Source organism: Enhydra lutris, unplaced genomic scaffold (assembly GCF_002288905.1).
Source record: "Enhydra lutris kenyoni isolate GAN:26980312 unplaced genomic scaffold, ASM228890v2 scaffoldscaffold68, whole genome shotgun sequence".
Classification (NCBI taxonomy): Eukaryota; Metazoa; Chordata; class Mammalia; order Carnivora; family Mustelidae; genus Enhydra; species Enhydra lutris.
The window spans coordinates 6,081,045-6,101,342 of NW_019154152.1; the positions used below are offsets into that span (position 1 = coordinate 6,081,045).

The window sequence follows — 20,298 nt, forward strand, 5'->3', positions numbered from 1 at the left end:
CAACCTATCTCTTTTAAGAATTCTTAGGAGTTCTGGTTTTCCATGAGTTAGGAAACAGAGTCAAGACTGTTTCATTCAGTAAAAATGAAAATGCACTGAGTACAGTCCAGACAAGTAACACGTGCATCCCAGGGCCAGAGCTCTGTGATAAGCACATAGGCTCTTTTTTTTCCTTCCAAGTTTTTATTTAAATTCCAGTTAATATACAGTGAAAAATTAGTTTCAGGTGTAGGATTTGGTGATTTATCACTTAACATATAACACCTAGTGCTCAACACAATAAGTGCCCTCCTTAATCCCCATCACTCGTTTAACCCATCCCCCTACCCATCTCCCCTCCAGTAACCTTCAGTTGGTTCTCCATAGTTAAGAGTCTGTTTCTTAGTTTGCCTCTTTTTCCCTCCTATGTTCATCTGTTTTCTTTCTTAAATTCCACATATGAGTGAAATCATACGGTACTTGACTTATTTCCTTTAGCATAGTACTCTCTAGCTCCATCCATGTCATTATAAATGGCAAGATTACATTCTTGTATGGCCGAGTAATATTCCACTGTATATGTATAGCACATCTTCTTTATCCATTCATGAGTCAGTGGATATTTGGGCTCTTGCCATAGCGTGGCTGTTGTTGATGATGCTGCCATAAACCTCGGGATACGTGTACCCCTTTGAATCGGTATTTTTGTATCCTTTGGGTAAATACCCAGTAGTGCAATTGTTGGATCATAGGGCAGCTCTATTTTTAACTTTTTGAGAAACCTCCATACTGTTTGTTGGAGTGGCTGCACCACCCTGCGTTCCCACCACAGTGTAAGAGGGTTCCCCTTTTTCCACATCCTTGCGAACACCTGTTATTTGTGTTCTTGATTTAGCTATTCTGACAGGTGTGAGGTGATATCTCATTATGGGTTTGATTTGTATTTTTTTGTAATGGTGATGTTGGAGCATTTTTTCATGTGCCTACTGGTCATCAGTACATTGTCTTGGGAAAAATGTCTCTGGATGTCTTCTGTCCATATTTTGACTGGGTTATTTGTTTTTTGGGTGTTGAGTTTTAGAAGTTCTTTCTATATTTTAGATTCTAACAAATGGGCTCTTTTAGCTGAGTCAGAAACTCCCCACAAAGTGAGTTGTTGTAATAGTAAGAATTAGGAGTTCTATAGAGCAGATGAGCAGTTGTGACAGGTCAGGATTCCTGTATGGATAGAAAGAATAGAACTGCAAGAGGCCTGCTACAGGTAAGATTTTAGCTGAATGTGGGACAGACAGGCTTCTTCAGCTTCATGGCTGTGAGGCCCTTTAGTGTGGAAGAAATGGAGCTCATGGTGTTTCTGTTTTCTCCCCACTGGTAGGTCTGTGGAAAAGTTGCACCTTCATTTTCCTCACTTACCATCCTAACACTGGTGGGAGGAACACTTTTTTCCCATTAGTCATTAAGGCTAAAGTTTGTTAGGCTAAGCATAAACAGGAACACAAACTGGAGACTGGCTGATTAGAAAAAATTGAAGGCACCTCTTGGAGGCTAGTATTAAAGGTCATTTTTCCTTCATGAATTTATATTGCCATGGAATGATTTGTATTTTTTTTTAAGATTTTTTTTTTTTTTATTAGACAGAGATCACAAGTAGGCAAAGACGCAGGCAGAGAGAGAGGAGGAAGCAGGCTCCCCGTTGAGCAGAAAGCCCGATGTGGGGCTCGATCCCTGGGATCATGACCTGAGCCTAAGGCAGAGGCTTTAACCCACTGAGCCACCCAGGCGTCCCTGAATGATTTGTATTTTTAAGAGGAGAATAAGTAGTCTCCGTTAAATCCTGCCACTAAATAAAACTGGTCCCAAACCAGTTCTCAAGTCTTCTGAGTAGGACTTTGTCTGCCTATGAGTGTGATGCTGAGCTTCCATCTCAAAGAAAATCATCCTACCATTAATCTTGAGCCTCATTTTTGTACACATTTGCCCAGAGTTATTCAGCTAAATTGGGACTCAAACCCAGGTTTTCTAAACTGGAACTTGAGCATTGTGCTTTAAGAATTGCATAGAATGTTATCAGAAGTCAGGAGACTTTAGTTGTAGTTCAGGTGATGACATGAACTAGCGATAGGAGTAAATGTAGAATTTCCCCTCTGTGGGCCTCAGTTTCTCTGGTCTAGATGACTGATTTGTCAGAATGACACAGCTCTGAAATGTACAGGGAGTATCTTTATTTCTGCACAAGTAGATGCAGCCTAGTGATTCCAGTGTTGGGCTAGGATATTTTTCCATAGTTAAGTCTAATGACTCAGTACATTTTCTTTTGATGGCCTTGCTTCATAAAAAAGTGGTTTATAGTAAATGGGTAATAAGAGTAACAATGACATTTCTTGGAGATTAGAGAATCAGGGCAGTGAGGTATACTGAAAGAACGCTGAACTGAAAGCTGAAACATCTGGGTACTGGTGCCATTATTGACCTTAATTCATTGTGGGACCTTGGGCAATCATTTGATCTTTTCTGGGCCTTAGTTTCTGCATTTATAAAATCAGAACATTGAACTAACATACCTAGTTTTCAGCTGTGCATTGCCAGGGCCAATTTCTAGAATACTTACCTGCTGCTCTTGGACATCCTATTCTAGGATCCAGAAAGGTCATAATGATGTCTATGTTCATTGCCCAGGAGTTCATTTACCATTAAATGGCTGGGTTGTCTAATATCTCTAAGCAGAGCACAGACTGTGACTTCTGACCAAGAAAAACGGTTGCTGCATCAGCTCCGAGAAATCACCAGGGTCATAAAAGAAGGAAAATTCACTGACAGACCCACTCCAGAGAAAGAAGCTGAAGAGGCCCCTTACATGGAAGACTGGGAAGGTAAACAGTGTCTTGTCATTTCTTGGTTAGCTGTCAGCCCAGAAAAGAGATCTTTTTTTTTTTTTTTTTTAAAGATTTTATTTATTTATTTATTTGACAGAGAGAGATCACAAGTAGGCAGAGAGAGGAGGAAACAGGCTCCCTGCTGAGCAGAGAGACCGATTCGGGGCTCGATCTCAGGACCCTGAGATCATGACCTGAGCCGAAGGCAGAGGCTCTAACCCACAGAGCCACCCAGGTGCCCCTCAGAAAAGAGATCTTAAAAATGTTTTTAAATATAATGTATATATAATAAAATTCACCAGTTTTAAGTGTCTGGTTGAGTAAGTTTTGACAGATGTGTAGAGTGGTATAACTATGCCACAATCATGATCTAGGATGCTTCCATCCTCTCAGAAAATTCCCTTCCCCTTTAGAGGGAATCCCTTCAACTGTCCTGGCAACAATATAACCACTTTCTGTCCCTATAGTTTTACCATAAATGGGTCATATTGCATATGCTCTTTTGTTTCTGGCTTCTTTAATTTAGCATAATGCTTTTGAGAGCATGCATTAAATGTATCAGTATTTTTTTTTAATCACTTAGTAGTATTCTGTTACAAGGAAATACTGTTTGTTTTTCTATTCACTAGTTTAAGTACATTTGGGTTGTCTCCAGCTTTGAGCTATTATGAATCAAGCTGCTATGAACTTGTGCATACACATCTGTTTGAACATATATTTTTATGTCTTTGGGGTATATCCTAGGAATGAGATTTTTTTCTGAGCTTTTATGTTATGTTTTATGTTACGTGTATGTTCAACATTTTTAGAAACTTGTCAACCTGTTTTCCAAAGTGGCTTTGCCATTTTGCCTTCTGCCAGCAATGTATGAGTATTAGAGTTACTCTGCATCCATGGTAACACTTGGTATTGTCAGTCTTTTTACTTTTAGCCATTCTAGTGAATGTATTGGTATCTTAATTGTAACTTTAATGTGCATTTCCCCGATGACTAATAATGATGAACATTTTTTAATGTATTCATTCACCATCTGTGTATCTTTAGTAAAGTGTCTGTTCACATTGTTGGTCAGTTTTTTAATTGGGTTGATTTGTTTTTATTGATTTACATAAGTTCTTATATTCTGGATATAAGTTTATTATCAGTTATATATGTTACAAATATTTTCTCCTAAACTGTGGCTTTCCCTTTTATTTTCTTAGTGGCATTGTTCAAAGAGCAGAATTTTTATTATAATGAACTTCAGTTTATCATTTTTCTCTTTTCTGATCTTTACCTAACTCGTTTGCCTACCTCCTATATTTTCTTCTTCTAGAAGTGTTATACTTTTAACTTATATTTAGGCCCAGGAGCCATTTTGAGCTAGTTTTTATATATGGTGTGAAGCATTAGGACTGAGATTAATTGTTTTTTCCATGTTGATATCCAATTATTCCTATTTATTTTGGAACATTTAATTACTTTGGCATGTTTGAAAATCAGTTGACAATGTATGGGTGGGTCTATTCTGGATTCTCTTTAAAATTTTTTTATTCAAGTATAATTAACATACAATGTTATTAGTTTCAGGTGTTCAATATGATTCAGCAATTCTATACATTACTCAGTGTTCATCGTGATAACTGACGACTCTTAATCCCCTTCACCTATTTCATCTATCCCCTACTCACCCTTCTGGCAACCACCAATTTGTTTCCTATATTTAAGAGTCTGAGGCTTTTTTTTTTCTTAATTTTATTATGTATTTGAGAGAGAGAGAATGAGAGATGATGAGCAGGGGAGGGGAAAGCAGAGTCCCTACTGATCAGGGAGGCTGATGTGGGGCTTGATCCCAGGACCCCAAGATCATGACCTGAGCCAAAGGCAGACGTTTAACCAACTGAGCCACCCAGGTACCCCTGTTTCTCTTTATTTGTTTTGTTTCTTAAATTTCACATATGAGTGAAATCATGTCTATACTTCTAACAATATCACAATGTCTTTATCACTGTGTATATTAAGTCTTGAAATCAGGTAGCACAAATTCAACTTGGTTTTTCTTTCCCCCTTTTATTTCAAAATTATTTTGGTGATTTTAGGCCCTTCATATTCTCACATAAATGTAGAATCAGTATGTCAGTTTCTATGAAAAAGTCCAGTGAGATTCTTATCGGCATCATATTGAATCTTTAGATCAATTTGGAAGAATTAACATTATAGCAATATTGAATCTTTCAGTACATGAACATTTTACATCTCACCATTTATTTAGATCTTTAATTTTTCAGTTTATAGTTTTCAATGTATACATCTTATACATGTTTTATAAACTTATGCTTAAGTAGTTCATATTTTTGAAGATATTGTGTTTATTTTAAAATTTCTAATTGCTTGCTACTATATAGAAATACAATTATTTTTTTATTCTGACCTTGTTTCCTATCACCTTTCTAAACACACTTAGTTCTAGTAGCTTTTTTTCTTTAGATCTCTTAAGATTAAATTTCATAGAATTTTCTACATAGAGAATCAAATTGTGAATAGGCAGTTTTGCTTCTAACTTTCCAATCAATATGTCTTTTATTTTTCTTGCCTTATTGTACTTGTCAGAAACTGTCACACAATACTGAATAGAAGTGGTGAGGCCTGACATCCTTGCTTTCCTGATATTAGGGGGAAGCCCTCACACATTCTCCATTATTAGTATGATGTGAGCTGTTGGCTTTTCATGGATGCTCCTTTTCAGGTTGAGGAACCTTCCTCCCAGTGTTACTTTGCTGAGAGGTTTGTTTTTTTTTTTTTAAAGATTTTATTTATTTATTTGACAGAGAGAGATCACAAGTAGACAGAGAGAGAGAGAGAGAGAGAGAGAGGAGGAAGCAGGTTCCCTGCCGAGCAGAGAGCCCGATGTGGGACTCGATCCCAGTACTTTGGAATCACGACCTGAGCCAAAGGCAGAGGCTTAACCTACTGAGCCACCCAGGCGCCCTTGCTGAGAGTTTTTAATCACAAATGGATATTTAATTTTGCGGAATGCTTTTTGTTAACTGAGATCTTGTTTTTCTGTTTTCATCTATTAATTCAGTGAATTACATTGATTTTTTTTTTTTGAATGTTTAAACAACTTTACATTCCTGGGATAAAATCTATTTTGTTATGATGTTCTATATGGCTAGGTTCAATTTGCTAAAGACTTTTTTTTTTATCTTTTTAAATTTTTTTTTAAGATTTTATTTATTTGACAGAGAAAGAGAGATCACAAGTAGGCAGAAAGGCAGGCAGAGAGAGGGGGACGCAGGCTCCCCGCTGAGCAGAGAGCCCGATGCGGGGCTCAATCCCAGGACCCTGAGACCATGACCCAAGCCGAAGGCAAAGGCCTAACCCACTGAGCCACCCAGGTGCCCTGCTAAGGACTTTTTAATTTTGTGTTTATAAGGGATATTTGTTTGTGCTTTTGCTTTCTTGTCATCTTTTTGGTTTTGATTGCATGGTAATGCATTGTAATGTGTTCCTTGTATTTTCTGAAGCATTTGTATAGAATTGCTATTTCCTTTCTTAAATATGGAATTTTCCAGTGATACCATCAGGGCCTAGAGTTTTCTTATTGGTAAGACTTACATAACTACAAATTGAATTTCTTTAACACATATAGTGCTACACAGATTATTTCTTCTTGAATGAGCTTTCATAGCTTGTTTCTTTCAAGGAATTTATGTATTTCTTCTAAATGGTCAAATGTATTATTAGAATAAAGTTGTTTATATTCATTTAATGTATGTAATGTATAGGGATGTTCTCTGTTCTATTCCTGATACTGGTAATTTGTTCTTTCTCTAAATTTTTTCCTGATCAGACTGGCCAGAGGTTTATATCTTTTCAAAGAACTGTACTTTGGTTTCTGTTTCCTATTTCCTTGATTTCTCTGCTTTATTGTTTTCTTCCTTCTGCTCCCTTTGTTTTAATTTGCAGTTTCTTTTTCTAGTTTCTAAAGGTGGCAGCCTCGATCCTTGATTGATTCCCCCCAACACAACCACTTTGGCCATTATTTTATTAATAACCTCTCTCTTTCTCTTTCTATCTTCCTCCTCACCATTTCTGATTCTTAAGTTGCACATTTGTTTAGACTTTTGAAATTGCCCTATAGGTTGTGTATAGTCTGTTCTCTAATACGTACCATGCTTAATTTTGGATAATTCTTCTTGATGTGCCTTTAGTTTGTTAACCTTTTCTTTAGTAGTATATGATCTCCTCTTAGTCTCATTTGATGTATTTTTAATTCAGATATTATAATTTCTAGACATTCTGTTTGGGTCTTTTTTACATCTTTCATTTCTTAAATATTTCATTTCTCATATAGTCTTGTACCTTCTTTATAAGGCATATTTGTAATAGCTTCTTTAATAGTCTTAGCTGCTAATCTTATCATCTGGGTCTATTTCTAGTGATTAATTTTTCTCCTTGCTGTGGGGCCTAATTTCATGCCCTTTTTGCATGCCTAGTAAATTTTGACTGGATGATGGATATTGCAGGTTTTACATTATTGGACTCTGGATTTTACTTTAAATAGTTGTTGGACTTCTTCTTAACCCACAGTTAAGTTACCTAAATCAGGTGGATTCCTTTAAGGCTTGTTTTTAAGATTTGTGATAATGGGTCCAGAGCAGCCTTTACTCTGGCTAATTTAGCCCCACTAATAAGGCAGTACCCTTCTTAGGATTCTGTCTGATGGCTCTACAATGTTTTTCTACGGTGGCTAGTAGGAACATGAACTATTCCCAGCTATGTATGAGTGCCAAGAATTTTTGGGCCTAATGCTGTCAGTAGTTCTTCTCCTGGCCTTGGGTAGTTCTTTCACATATATGCACAGAGCAGAACAGAAATCAGCTAAAAACATGAAGAATTCTCTCTGAAGATTATAATCACAATGAAATAACCACAATACATCTGTCAGAATGGCTAAAATAAAAAACAGTAACAACACCAAATGCTGGCAAGGACATGGAGAAACTAGATCCACTCATACATTGCTGGCGGGGATGTACACTTACTCTGCAAAACATTTTGGCAGTTACACAAACCTTCAACTACTGTACAGCCTGAAAGTTGCACTCCTGGGCATGTATCCCAGAACTTAAGACTTAAATTCATATAAAAGTTATATATGAATATTTATGGCAGCTTTATTTATAGTCACCCCAAACTGCTAACAACCCAAACATCCTTCAGTAGGTGAATGGTTACAAACTGTGGTGTGCTGATACTTTGGTATACTACTCAGCAATGAAAAGAAATTTATACATGCAACAATGTGGATGAACTTCCAGGTAATTATACTGAGTGAAAAAGTCTAATTCCAAAAGTTTTCATATTGTGCAATTATATAACATTCTTTAAATAAAATTATAGAAATGGAGAACAGACTAGTAGTTGCCAGAAGTTAAGGAGGAAATAGGGGGCAAGAGGGAATAGGTGTAGCAATAAAAGGGCATAAGGGATCCTTGTGGTAGAAATGTTCTATATAGAATATCCACAAGGATCCCTTATGCCCTTTTATTGCTACACCTATTCTGTGTACTGTTGTATAGCTTAGCAAGATATTACCATTGGGAGAAACTGGGTAAAGGGTACAAGAGGGATTTCTATATATATTTTTTTTACAACTACATGTGAAACTGCAATTAAATTTTTTAAAAGCAATGAAAAAAATTTTAAAGGAAAGGATAATGTACCCTAAATATGTAAAACCTTTACTTTCTGTAGATTAGAGAACACCACACAACTTAAACCCAACACTAAACTAGAAAAAGTATTTGTAACAAACGACTGAAAAGAAGTCGATACCCTTAATATATAAAGCCTTCTATAATTTATAAAACACTGTATCCTCCCGTGTAAGCAGTGCACAAAAGAAAAAAATGCACCTTGCTACAAAATGTTAAAAAGTACTTCAATCTCTCTAGTAATCAAAGAAATGAAAATTGGAATTCATTTTCTCCTCTAAATTGCAAATCTTCTTATATAATCTTGTTCCCAAATAAGGTAAAATCTTTATCAGGTTTATTTTCTGTCTTTCTCTTAGGTGATGTTGAAAGTATATAGAATTTTAGCTCCCAAGTGATACTAACTTTCAAATATATTAGCCTATTTTAAGTATTTCAACAATTTCTAGCCATTAAATGGCATTAATTTCTAACCACATTATCAAAATTAGTTTACATTGATCATTCTTATTAATTCATTGTTTACCACTTTTTCATATACAGTATGTTCTCAAAATTTTTAATTTGTGTGTGTGTGTGTTTGTCAGAATTCTTAAGTACCTTCACCCCCTACCCTCTCATCCCCTTATAGATTGGTGTACTTTCTGAGTACTTAGATATCTACACATACCATTTTTCACCTTTATACAAATAATTTGATCATACCATTTTTCTTTGTAAGTCTGAAAACATTGCTGTATTATCTTTCATTTGATGTTGGAAATGAGAAATCTTATTACAGCCTGATTCTTTTTCTCAATAGGCAGTCTGTTTTAAGTTAGTTTTCTGGCTGGAAACATATGATCTTTTAATACTTAAACATCTGCATTTGGGCAGGTTCACTGGCATATATCTGAGTGTGTGTATGTGGATTTTTCATAGTATTTTTGCCTAGCATTTAGTGACTCTTTTCCATCTGAAGACTTGAGTCTTTCTTCAGCTACATATTTTCTTTTGTAACTTTTTTTTTTTTAATTATTGTTTCCATTTAACCTACTCTGCCCTCATCCTGGAATTCCAGCAATTTGGAGATTGGATGTCCTGGATCAGTTTTCAGTGTAGTCTGTGTTTTTTTTTTTTCCTCACAATTTCCATTACTTTGTCATTTTTACCTTTGTTTTAGAAGAATTCCTATACATTTACTTCTGGTATTACTAATTTGGCTTTTAGACCTGTCCATTTTATTTTCTTCCTTTTTCAAGTTTAAATATTTTCTATTTCTAACAGCTCTTATTTCCTGTTTGCTTCCCTTTTTATATTGAAGTCTGGTTGGGTTTTACCAGTGCAGTACTTTTTTGAATATTACTGGGAATATCAGTACTGGGAATATCAGTTACAAGGTGATAACTCCTGTTTCCAACATTGACTGTTGTTCTTTTTAGGGGCTGTTTACACAGTTTGCTTCTTTTGGTTCCCCTGCTGACTTCATAGGATCAATGAGTTTTATAGCTTGCTCATATTTTTAATGAAGTTCTTAAATAACCAGTGATGTTGGCTGATAATGAGGAACCTCAGCAGCCCATTTGTGAGTCACTATTTGTTTTCCTTAGCAGGCCTTCCCCTATTAAACAAAAGCAGATAGCCATGGAACTCCAAAGGTAAGCTTGGTCCTTGGTGTAGAGAATAAAGTGGACTTCTCTTAAGTATTCATGGCTGAGAGCTAACTAGCAAGTAAGCTGCTCCAGCCCCTGTCCTTGACCAAGTAGGCTGTTGAGGGCTGTGGATAGCTAAGCTCTGTTTTACCTAGCATTCTGTCCACAGTTAAGCCAGTGGACTGACACTGCCTTGGCAAGATTCTTCACATGCCACTGGCAGTGATGATGAGGATGTGATCAGATGGACAATTTTTTATATCACTGGTAGAACAGAAAATATACATTCTTCTGGAAAGCAATTTGGTGGAGTGTAAAAACAGGCTTTGAAAATGTCTAGTCCCTTGAGTTCTCTCATTTCTAGTGGTCTGTCTTAAAGAAGTAGGGAAGTGGACATAGATTTATATTCAGAGATCTTAACTGCCATGTTACTTATAATAAGGGGAAATTGGAAAGGGAAAAATGAAGGGGGCGGAAATCGGCGTCAGAGATGAACCATGAGAGACTATGGACTTGGGAAACAGAGCGTTTGGGTGGCAGGCAGGTGGGGGGATGGTTGATCCCCTTGTTGTGTATTAGAGAGGGCACAGATTGAATGGAGCACTGGGCAAACAATAAATCTTAGAACAATACATCAGAAATTAATGATGTACTGTATGGTGACTAACATATCATCATTTTTTTAAAAAAAATTGGAAAGACTACATGTCTTACAGAAGAGACACGGCCAGTCGTGTCAGTTATGTAGCTATATGATGGGATATTTTGCAGCTCACAATAGAATGTTGAATTTCAGAAATCAGAGTGTAACATTTTATACACAGTATGTTTATATACGATAAAAAGGCCAGAAGTAACACAACAAATTATTATCAGTGGTGGGATTCTGGGTGACTTGTGTTTTCTTTTTAAAACTTGTCTGTGTTTTTAAAAATTTTCTGTAATGAGTTTGTATAACTTTTATAATCAGAAAAAAAAAACAACAGTAAATGTTGTTAAAATATGTCTCTCCACACTCCACTGCATCAAAAAACCCTGCTTTTCAGACTTTGCAGGCAAAAAAGTGGTTGGCATTCAGGTTGAACCTGCCAATTATCACAGTGTGCAAATGGATTGTGCATTCTCCGGCTTCCCACATTGTGCCCGGCCCCTGGCTGCTAGGCCAGGGCCAGTGTGTGAGTCCAGCAAGGTCCATCTGCTGCTTTCCACGCAGCTTGGCTGACACAGATTTATTTCATTTCATCCTTTAATTTGGCAACATCTCGTCTTTTCTCATTATCCTAGCTAGGATTCAGTACCAGTATTACTCATTTTGTTTCCTGGTTTGTTGTCTTCTTTTGTTCCATTTTATGGGGACAAAGAAGCCAATAATGGGAATTGTGTCTTGTGAAAACGCAGTGCTTGTCCTTTGGGATCTTGGGCACGTCTTGCTGAAGTGTGCTCTCTCTTTCTGACACTTGCAAGCCATTTCAGTTGTTTCCATTAGTCAGAGCCCTCGTGGTATTTTTTTTTTTCCAAAGCCTTAGTCTTCCTTTTCTCCACCCACTAACCACCCCCCTCCGAACCCCAACACCAGTCCTAGGAAGATTCAGAAATGGATCCAAATAGAAATTATAAACAATAGCCTTGAGCTAATGCTCTCTCCATCTGGTGTTTGGTACTTTTTTTTTTTTTTAATTGAAGGCTCACTTTGTTTAATCTTTGTCACTACTGCAGAAGCCAGAGGGGCGAGACTTCTACCCTGCCCTAACCACCCTGGACTTGAGAAAGGATTTTCTTCTTAGCGATCTGGCGGACTATCCCAGTGTTTTTTGAGATACAAACCAAAATGAGTTGGTTTGCATTTCAAAAAACACTGAATAGTCCACCAGATCGCTAAGAATTTATTCAAGTAAAACTTTAGAACTGTTAGTCATCTTAGAGATTTCTTTTTTTTTTTTTTTTTTTTTTTTAGATTTTATTTATTTATTTGACAGACAGAGATTACAAGTAGGCAGAGAGGCAGGCAGAGAGAGGAGGAAACAGGCTCCCCGCTGAGCAGAGAGCCCGATGTGGGGCTCGATCCCAGGACTCTGAGATCATGACCTGAGCCGAAGGCAGAGGCTTTAACCCACTGAGCCACCCAGGCGCCCCCATCTTAGAGATTTCTTGAATGGACTTGCTGGGCTAGGATGGCTGCTGCCTGAGAAGATTCTTTGAGCCTGATACTTTCTGTTGAAGAGACATTCTTTGTAAGACTTTGTGCTACTTTTTTCTCTAGGTTACCCTGAAGAGACTTACCCAATTTATGACCTTTCAGATTGCATCAAGCATAGGCAAGAAACAATCCTGGTGGATTACCCAGACCCCAAAGAGCCCTCTGCTGAAGAACTAGCTGAAAGAATCGGAGTGCTAGAAGGTGAAGAATCAGACCATTTGGGCTGGGAAATGCCCACTGACCCCAGAGCCCAGGAAGAGAATTCTGTTACCTCATGTGACCCAAAGCCACAAACCTGCTCCTGCTGCTTTCATGAAGAAGAGGATCCTGCGGTCTTGGCAGAGAATGCTGGATTCAGTGCGGACACTTACACTGAGCAAGAGGAAACCACCAAAGAAGTCTGGCCTCAAGACTTCAGAGATGGCGGCTTGGGCATCAGCCCTGATAAAGTGCATACAGGTGGCACGCTGAGGAAGCGGAACCCCCAGAGTTTTGAGTTGAAAACAGCTGATTTGGGGAAGTATCCATTACTCTAGTGCCAAGGTGACCTTTCTATCCTGTCTCAGTTTTCATCCTTGGCCCTGTGCCCTAAACTTCATTCTGTATTTAAATATCCTAGCTAATCAGGCCACTACCATGGATATCATGTATCCTTCCTGGTGCTCACACACCTGTCACCTTGTAAAACACCACAGCAATTAGTAGAAACACAGTACAGCTTCACTCTTTCCCACCATGCCTCTCCACCAGAGAGCTGATCCACTGAGTAATTATGTTTGATCTGTTGTGCACTCAGGGGCAGAGGTCTGACTCTTCGAGCTGGGAGTACCAGATGGTGTACCTATGAACAGACATCAGTTTACACATGATGAGGACCTAAGGCTGCAGAAGTGAGGATTAGAGAGTCCAGGATGCCTTACTCTGTGGGCCTTGAGCAGGTTCGTGGTCCTCTGGGTTTAAGAAGAGAACATTTTCTTAGAGGGTATGATGGGGCCAGAGCAGGGGAAGACTGCTGTGCGAACTGAAGCCCCTTCCTCACAGTGGGGGCCTTTTTAGGAGCACTGTTGCTGCCTCAGATGCCTGCTTTTCCCCAGAGTAGCAGAAGGCTCCCAGCGCCCTGTGAATGAGTGCAGCGATCAGCTGAGGGACTGTTACTCTGCTGCTGCTGGGTCTCTCACTTCCTTTATCCCTGTTCTGTTTCACAGAACTGCCAGCCCAGAAGCATCTTTGTACCTCTGGCCTTCAGTGGCCAGAGGAAGCTTTAAATAGAGACTTTAATCTCTGTCCTGCAGAGCCAAGGTTGGAGGCTGGTGAGGCTACACAAAAACCTGCATAAGGGCGGTGGTCCTCCTCGAGATGCCCAGGCTGGAGAGCCGAGGGTAGGGAGCGAACCCATGTACTTAAGGACAGTCCCTGTCTAGAAGCTATTTCTAAATGTTGTGCCCTCTGGGAAATTTGTTCTTACCGAGGACTGAACTTATAGACAAAGTGCCAACCTGAAAGGAAAGTTGCAGTGTGTGTCTGCTGCAGAGAACGTATAGCAGTGCCCAGGGGAAGAGACTATTCTATATTCAGGTATCTGGGTCTTTTGAGAAAGCTGGGAAAAGGAGGAGGTAGGTCAAGACTAGGAGGATTTTGACGAAACTAAAGACCTAATCTCTAAGGTGCACTTGTCACATGTCTTGAGGTAAGATGGCCCCCATGTATCCTGTCTAGTAAGGATGAGTAAATTCAGTTTAGATGTAGGACCTGAGAGTTTAAAGAGGACACATTCCCGAGAACATTCCTTGGCATGGAATGTGGAAGACTTGAAAACTAAGAAATGATGTAAAGGTTGAAAGGGCTTTTGGAGTTCCATTGTTCCTGGCCAACTAAAATGCCAGAAAAAAATAGTTGAAATCAAACATATAAGCATATAGACTGCTATCAGAAAGTTATGGGATATTTAGATAATATGTCAGCTACTACTAAGCATTTCTTATTAATGAAATTAACATTTCTTGTTACAGAGAAGTCATTGAAGATTGAGTCTGTAGGAAAGTATACTGCATCCATCTGTGTGTGGAACCTTTGATTCACTTTCAAGAGTGTAGTTTAAAATGTACGAGAAGTGGTCTAGATGTAATGCTCACGGTAAACAAAAGAACGTACGTGCTCTCTACTGTTTCGATAAATCATTTTCCCCGTTCTTTCCCCTTTTTCACCATGAGCAGTTGATTTATAAAGAGTCCTGGGTCCCTGGTTCCTTCTTTTCTGCCTCCGTATATATGGTTCCCTTATTAGAGATGCTTGTTTCTTTCCAGCTTATTCATTCATTTATTCATTTAGCAGACACTGCCCAGAGCTGGGGAGTAGGAACAGAGCCTTAGTTCCTACCTTTAAGAAACAAAGTTTAGAATGGGAACCTTGCCCAGTTTTTTAAAATGAATGATTAACAATAAAAGGGTTCAAGATTATGAATTCTGTAGGCAGAGAAATACTGGTCATGATTCCATCCCTGCCTATTCTGAGTCTTGGCTTTCTCCTGACACAGGGGAGTCGAAGTCCAGCTCTCCCAGGGTGAGTAGGAGAATTATATGTGAATCATCAGTGCATTTAAAACCACACTGGCCCTCCCATCTTCTCCATGCTAACCACTCACTAGGTGGTAGCTAACTTACTTTTATTGTATAAGGTTTTATGCTGTAATTGAGACATGGATCCAAATCTGCAGAAACACAGAGATCATTTTTGCCAAAGTACTTCCAAGAAGCTTTACTGCAGAGCTGGATCTTCGGGCATGCTAAGACTTCTCCAGCGGCCAACAAAGAGAACGGTCATTCTTGGCAGAGTGGTGTTGGACAAAACAGTGACAAGTGCAGAAGTATGTGCATGTTCAGGCATTTTTATGAGGCTGGTATGTAAGTTGTCGTGTAACCAACTCTATATTTTGAATATTAATCTTTGGGGGAAATTGGCTTATGAAACCATCTCCTGCCAGAAGTACTAAGAGTTCATGGAAGTTCCTGCTGCCCACAACTCTTGGTTGGCTTATACAGCTGGGATATATTAACATACTTATGTTTTAGAAATTTGATGTATTTGGTCATTCACATTAGTACTTTTTGGATTTCCCAGAATTATTTTATCCTTCATGGATGACAATTACGTGTATATACAACCCAGGATGACCAAAATCATAGGACTGGCTTTTGTTGTCATATGTGCTCTTTCCTTATGGTCTTCACTTCTCAGAACTGGCCTGGGCTGTGAACTTGATCAGACCCGAGTTACTAGGTCCTCAGTGCCCTTAGAGCATTGTGGCACAGAGCATGAAGTCCTAGCTCTGGGGATGGATAAATGGCCTAGGAAACAAGGGCATCACCTGGGACCATGCTTGGCTAAGTCAGGTGGGTGAGCCAGTCAGGAGAGCACCTTTCCTGGTCCGAGGAGGAGCACAAGGAAAGTGCCTTGTGAGTTCCAGGACTAGCAGTGCACATGCTCTAAAAAAATACTAGGCCCAGGAAGGAAAGCATGTTGAAGAATGGAGGCATATTTGACCTTTAGAAGAGATGGCTTACGAGAACCACTCTCTCTGTGTCTGCTATGGCTCGGGTGATCAGATAACTCATGGTCCAAACTAAGACACCCCGAAAAAAGGGAGCTTGAATTAGAATGATGCCAGGACAACAGGTATAAACTGGGACTGCCCTGGACCTATGGTCACCTTGACTGTGGCTGTTTAAAAGATTTGTCTTTCATCTGACCACTAACCAATAAAAACCTCTGGTTAGAACCTGCATCTGCTGTTTCCCACGGAGCCAAGGAGCTGGGCTGTGGTTTTTTCAACGTCTTGGCCACCTAAAAACTCCAAATCTAGGGTAAAAAAAAATAAACCAGCTCTATTTACTTTTGTCCTAAGAACCAGGCCCCTAGGGGCATACTGAGGAACCAAACCATACCTGCTCACAGAGAACTACTCTAACCAAAGTCTCTTCTATCCAGCCCTTCCCAGCCTTAAATATGACAAGCTCGGCCACAGGGAAGACAGCGGTAGTTTTTCCAAACCAGCTGTGAGCCCTTCCTACCCACCCCCCACCCCCAGGCTCTCAGGACAAATGGAATGAATGGTATAGGAAAACACTTGTAGGTAAGAAATGTTTTTTCCCCTTTTATAGGAAAAAAGTACACAGTAGTGTTGAAACAGTTCAAGTTTAATTTGTTGCTATATGGTCTGTACTTAGACAAACACTAAGTTCTACAACATATATAATGTCAACATGGGAAAATACCAACTTTGTCATTGCACATACCAGTAAATAAATACATTTGCTCAAGAATACCAAAGAGTTTATTCAAAAAGTCACTTAATAAAAGCACAGTTTTGCAAGTTTGTCTAAAACTCCAGATAATTTGGAACAAAAATAAAAATGACCACTCCAAAATAGGAAAAGACAATCTTGTGCAAATGGACATACACATTCTAGGCGTTAGGAAAACTGACTAAATGGATGCTCCCAGCAAGAGAAGTGCCACCCATCCTGACCAAGGGCCCTTCGAAACTCTGCAGGATTAAAGAGGCCAGAGTCAGGCTTCCCTCTGTAAGCCACTCAAAATCACACTCTAGGAAACTCTGGATCTTGGCCTAAATGTGCAGCTCCGCCTGGACCCTGATGGGGGAAGGGAGAGGGGCAGTTGAACAGAAGAGAGGAATGGGTGTGACATGATTCTGAGGAAAGAAAAAAGGCACAGTGACGAGCCAGAAATGGTAGTGATGAAAGCGAGGATCATTTTTCATTCACCCTGATTCTTACCGAAAGCTTTGACAGCCCAATTCCTTGGTGTGTAGATGAGAAAACAACCTAGGAAAATCATGTGGTTTGCTCAGAATCACTTAGCTAAGTGCAATAGTGCTCTCTGTAAGACCAAAGACCAACTTGCCTCTCAACTTGGTCAGAAAATTAAACTAAATCTAGACCCCCGGTTCTGCTGTGCCTCTCCCCCCATATCCTGAGATGACAAGACTGCAAACTGGAGGTACAGAAAGACAGGGAACCAGTACAAACAAGAGCCCTTCCCTTAGGCCCACTACCGTTCAGTGCTGGGCCCACCAACACAGGAGACTCCTTCAGCTCTCTGGAAAAGTGTGCTCTGAGGGCCACCTGGTATCCTGAGGTCACAGGTAGAGCTCAGCCAGGGCAAAGAATTCTTGAGAGGGGAAGGCCAGTGTTACCACAGAAAGGGAACACCAGGGACTCCGGCTAGCAGATAGAATCTGTGCTTGCATAACAGGGCCATGACCAGCCCAGCATCTCCCCTCACAGTGAGGAAAGCATGTCTTCTCTAGGTTTGAGATCACCACCACTCCTTATTAAATTTAGAATTTCCTCTAACTGTACACTAACTTAGAGGTAAATGCTCTTTCCAGACCAAAGACAATTTTGTTGCCCTTTTTGTCACTGAAGGACACAGAGTCCAAATTTTCACACTTGCTGGCTTCTACCACTGGTCTTCAGCATGTGTCTGGACCTTAACTGCTCCTTCTGAACTAGTGTCGTGATTTTTAAGGCACATTCACTAGAATATGTTCAAATTCATCCAAAAGCATGCATGTAACATACCAATTTCACCATGTACCGCAAAAAGGAACTGAAAACTAGAATTTCTTGGACAGTATCCTCCTATTCTTTCTCCCAAGAAAGAGCTGGTACTTTCCCAGGTTTACTTTCTGACCAAAGAGCATGAAATGAATGAACAAAATCCACAGGTGAGGAAATACCCTTTTTCCTTTCCCATTCATCCTTAGAAATATGATCGTAGTTAAGAAACCTCAGTTGGTGATTTGCAGATTGCCCTTTTCCCCAAATACACACAGACATAGAGACACACAGACAGACACAGAGCACCTTGGAGCCAGAAGGAAAGAAAAGCTAGAATCGGAGAAGAGTGGGGAGTGAACACCACAGCTCTATAGAAGAGCTGTTTGGGGGAAGAGGGTGTGGCCCCAGGAGCAGTGACAGAGGGGCTGCCTGAGGTCCCAGCTGCCCCCCACCCTTAGGGCTTGCTCGTGCCATCATCCAGTCCCCGGCCCACTCAAGGGTACCGTCTGGATAGAGGGTATAAAGGACAAGAGCTCTTACCCTGGGAGATGCTGAGCCCAGGTGGTGTCCAGGGGCCCTGGCAGCTTTTTGAGTCTTTGGGCCCATGGCTAGGAGGCCAGTGGTCAGGGAAAACCAGCATCACCAGGAATGGGGCCTTAAGAACAGACCTTGTGAAGCTGGGTCTCGAGCAGGTGACTCAACTGCTCGTCATTCAGTGCCCAACAGAGTTTTGCTGCTGCGCTACCTTCCCCAGTGCAGGCCGGGAAGCTCAAGCCACGTTCCTGACACAACCCCCCCCCCCACCCCTTGTATTCGATGCAACACAGGGTACAAGAGTTTGTTCTTGTGCTTCTGCCTCTTCCACACTTCTGACAGGCTTCCCTCCCTCTCTCTAGGCTCTGAAATCAGCCTGTTCTACTTTAAAATCCTAGACCCGGAGAAAGAGCTTGGACCAGACTTCAGAGATCTAGCTTCCGGCATCCCAAATGTCAGCCCGTCTCTTCCCAGTCAGGGGAGTATGAGCCCAACTAGGACTGGAAAAGTGGATCAGCCTCAGTGCCCTCAGAATGACCCCAAAAGTGGTCCAGAAACTAGGCCCATAGAGGGGCCTCCCACAGATCCCCACTGTAACAGCTGCACTGTGCTTTGAGCACTCCACACAGGAAATGAGAACACACTACCACCACCACTTAGGTCAAAACAACTCCCCTCACTATGGGAGGAGCCTCAACCCAATGTTTTAAGTAGTACTTACTTAAAAATTTCTGTACACCCTTTCCAAGTGCATCTACTCTGAAGGGAGGAACAACGGCTTGCTTCCTCCAGATTTCTGACTTCCACCTGGGCAAGTAGCCTCTGCAGGGGTCAGAGACGAGCAAAGCCTTAGCGTTCCCAAGTGTTCAGCATAGAGGGTACCAGCCAAGGAGAAGGAAATCAGACCCAGCCCTGGAACATTCACGTCTCACCCATCACACCCAAAAAGAGAAAGGCACGATGGCCTTGGTAAGGCCTGCCCTCGGGGAGAAGCCAGACACAGGGCAGTCCTGATCAGACTGATGTTCAAAAGGCCAGCTTTCAGCAGGGAACTGAACGGTTTCAATTTCAGACATCAGCTCTGACACTTCTGAGTCTCTGTAATCAGGCATAAGGGTGAGGGCATGCAGACCAGAGTCCCAAGAAGGCTAGAGAACCAGAGAGCAGTTTCTTAGGGGATGGTAGGAACAAAGAAATCAAAGGAGCAGAAGTTCTGAACTCTGCCACTCACCAGCTAGATGACCCGGTGCAAGTCCATCTTCTAAATGTGATTCATCTAAAGTGACACATTGTACTAGTTCATCTCTAAAGCTCCTGCCACCTCTCCTCTCTTGTGGTTCTAATGTACTCCCTGCTTTTCTTCCCCCGTCCCATTCCCACCCCAAAAGAACCACACACAAACGTTCTTAGCAGCCACAACCTAGGCTGAGCACAGGGGGTGCGAGGCACAGGCCAGAGCACTTGGAGCTGGACCTTCTTCCTGGAACATGCCATGGCTTAGGACTGGTGCTCTGCCGGCTGTGGGCCAAGGCATGCCTACCTGGCTGCACTATGGGCTGAGGCGCGGGGCCCTGGGCAGGAGCTGCTCCACAGAAAGCTCCTCTGGCTGCTGCCAGGACTCCCAACATAGCCCTGGTCCAGGGGCCTGTGCCATGTACCTCCTGCCGCCTCTATGCACACAGACAAAACCTAGAGAAATCAAATGCGCGGGAACCCCAGGCCACCAGCCAGTTCCCACAGCTGAAGCCAGGCCCCCGCAATCCTGACAAGGTCTTGCCACTCACCTTTCCCAAACTCTTGTAACTT

The 20,298-nt window shown here is 40.8% G+C and overlaps 1 protein-coding gene across 3 annotated transcripts in view; it reads left to right on the top strand.

Moving 5' to 3' along the window:
* The window catches only part of LOC111159485 (RIC3 acetylcholine receptor chaperone), a 63,181-nt gene extending 46,605 nt beyond the window's left edge, over positions 1 to 16,576 (top strand). Inside the window, exons 5-6 of one of the 3 annotated variants that reach the window (XM_022521997.1) lie at positions 2,701 to 2,849; positions 12,443 to 13,159. In XM_022521997.1, the coding sequence (XP_022377705.1) occupies positions 2,701 to 2,849; positions 12,443 to 12,915 (622 nt within the window). In that variant the 3' untranslated portion in view covers positions 12,916 to 13,159. Of the gene's footprint in view, positions 1 to 2,700; positions 2,850 to 12,442 lie in introns of all 3 variants that reach the window. The other 2 variants (XM_022521994.1, XM_022521995.1) reach the window with 2 other exon arrangements.
* Positions 16,577 to 20,298: the final 3,722 nt, after the last annotated feature.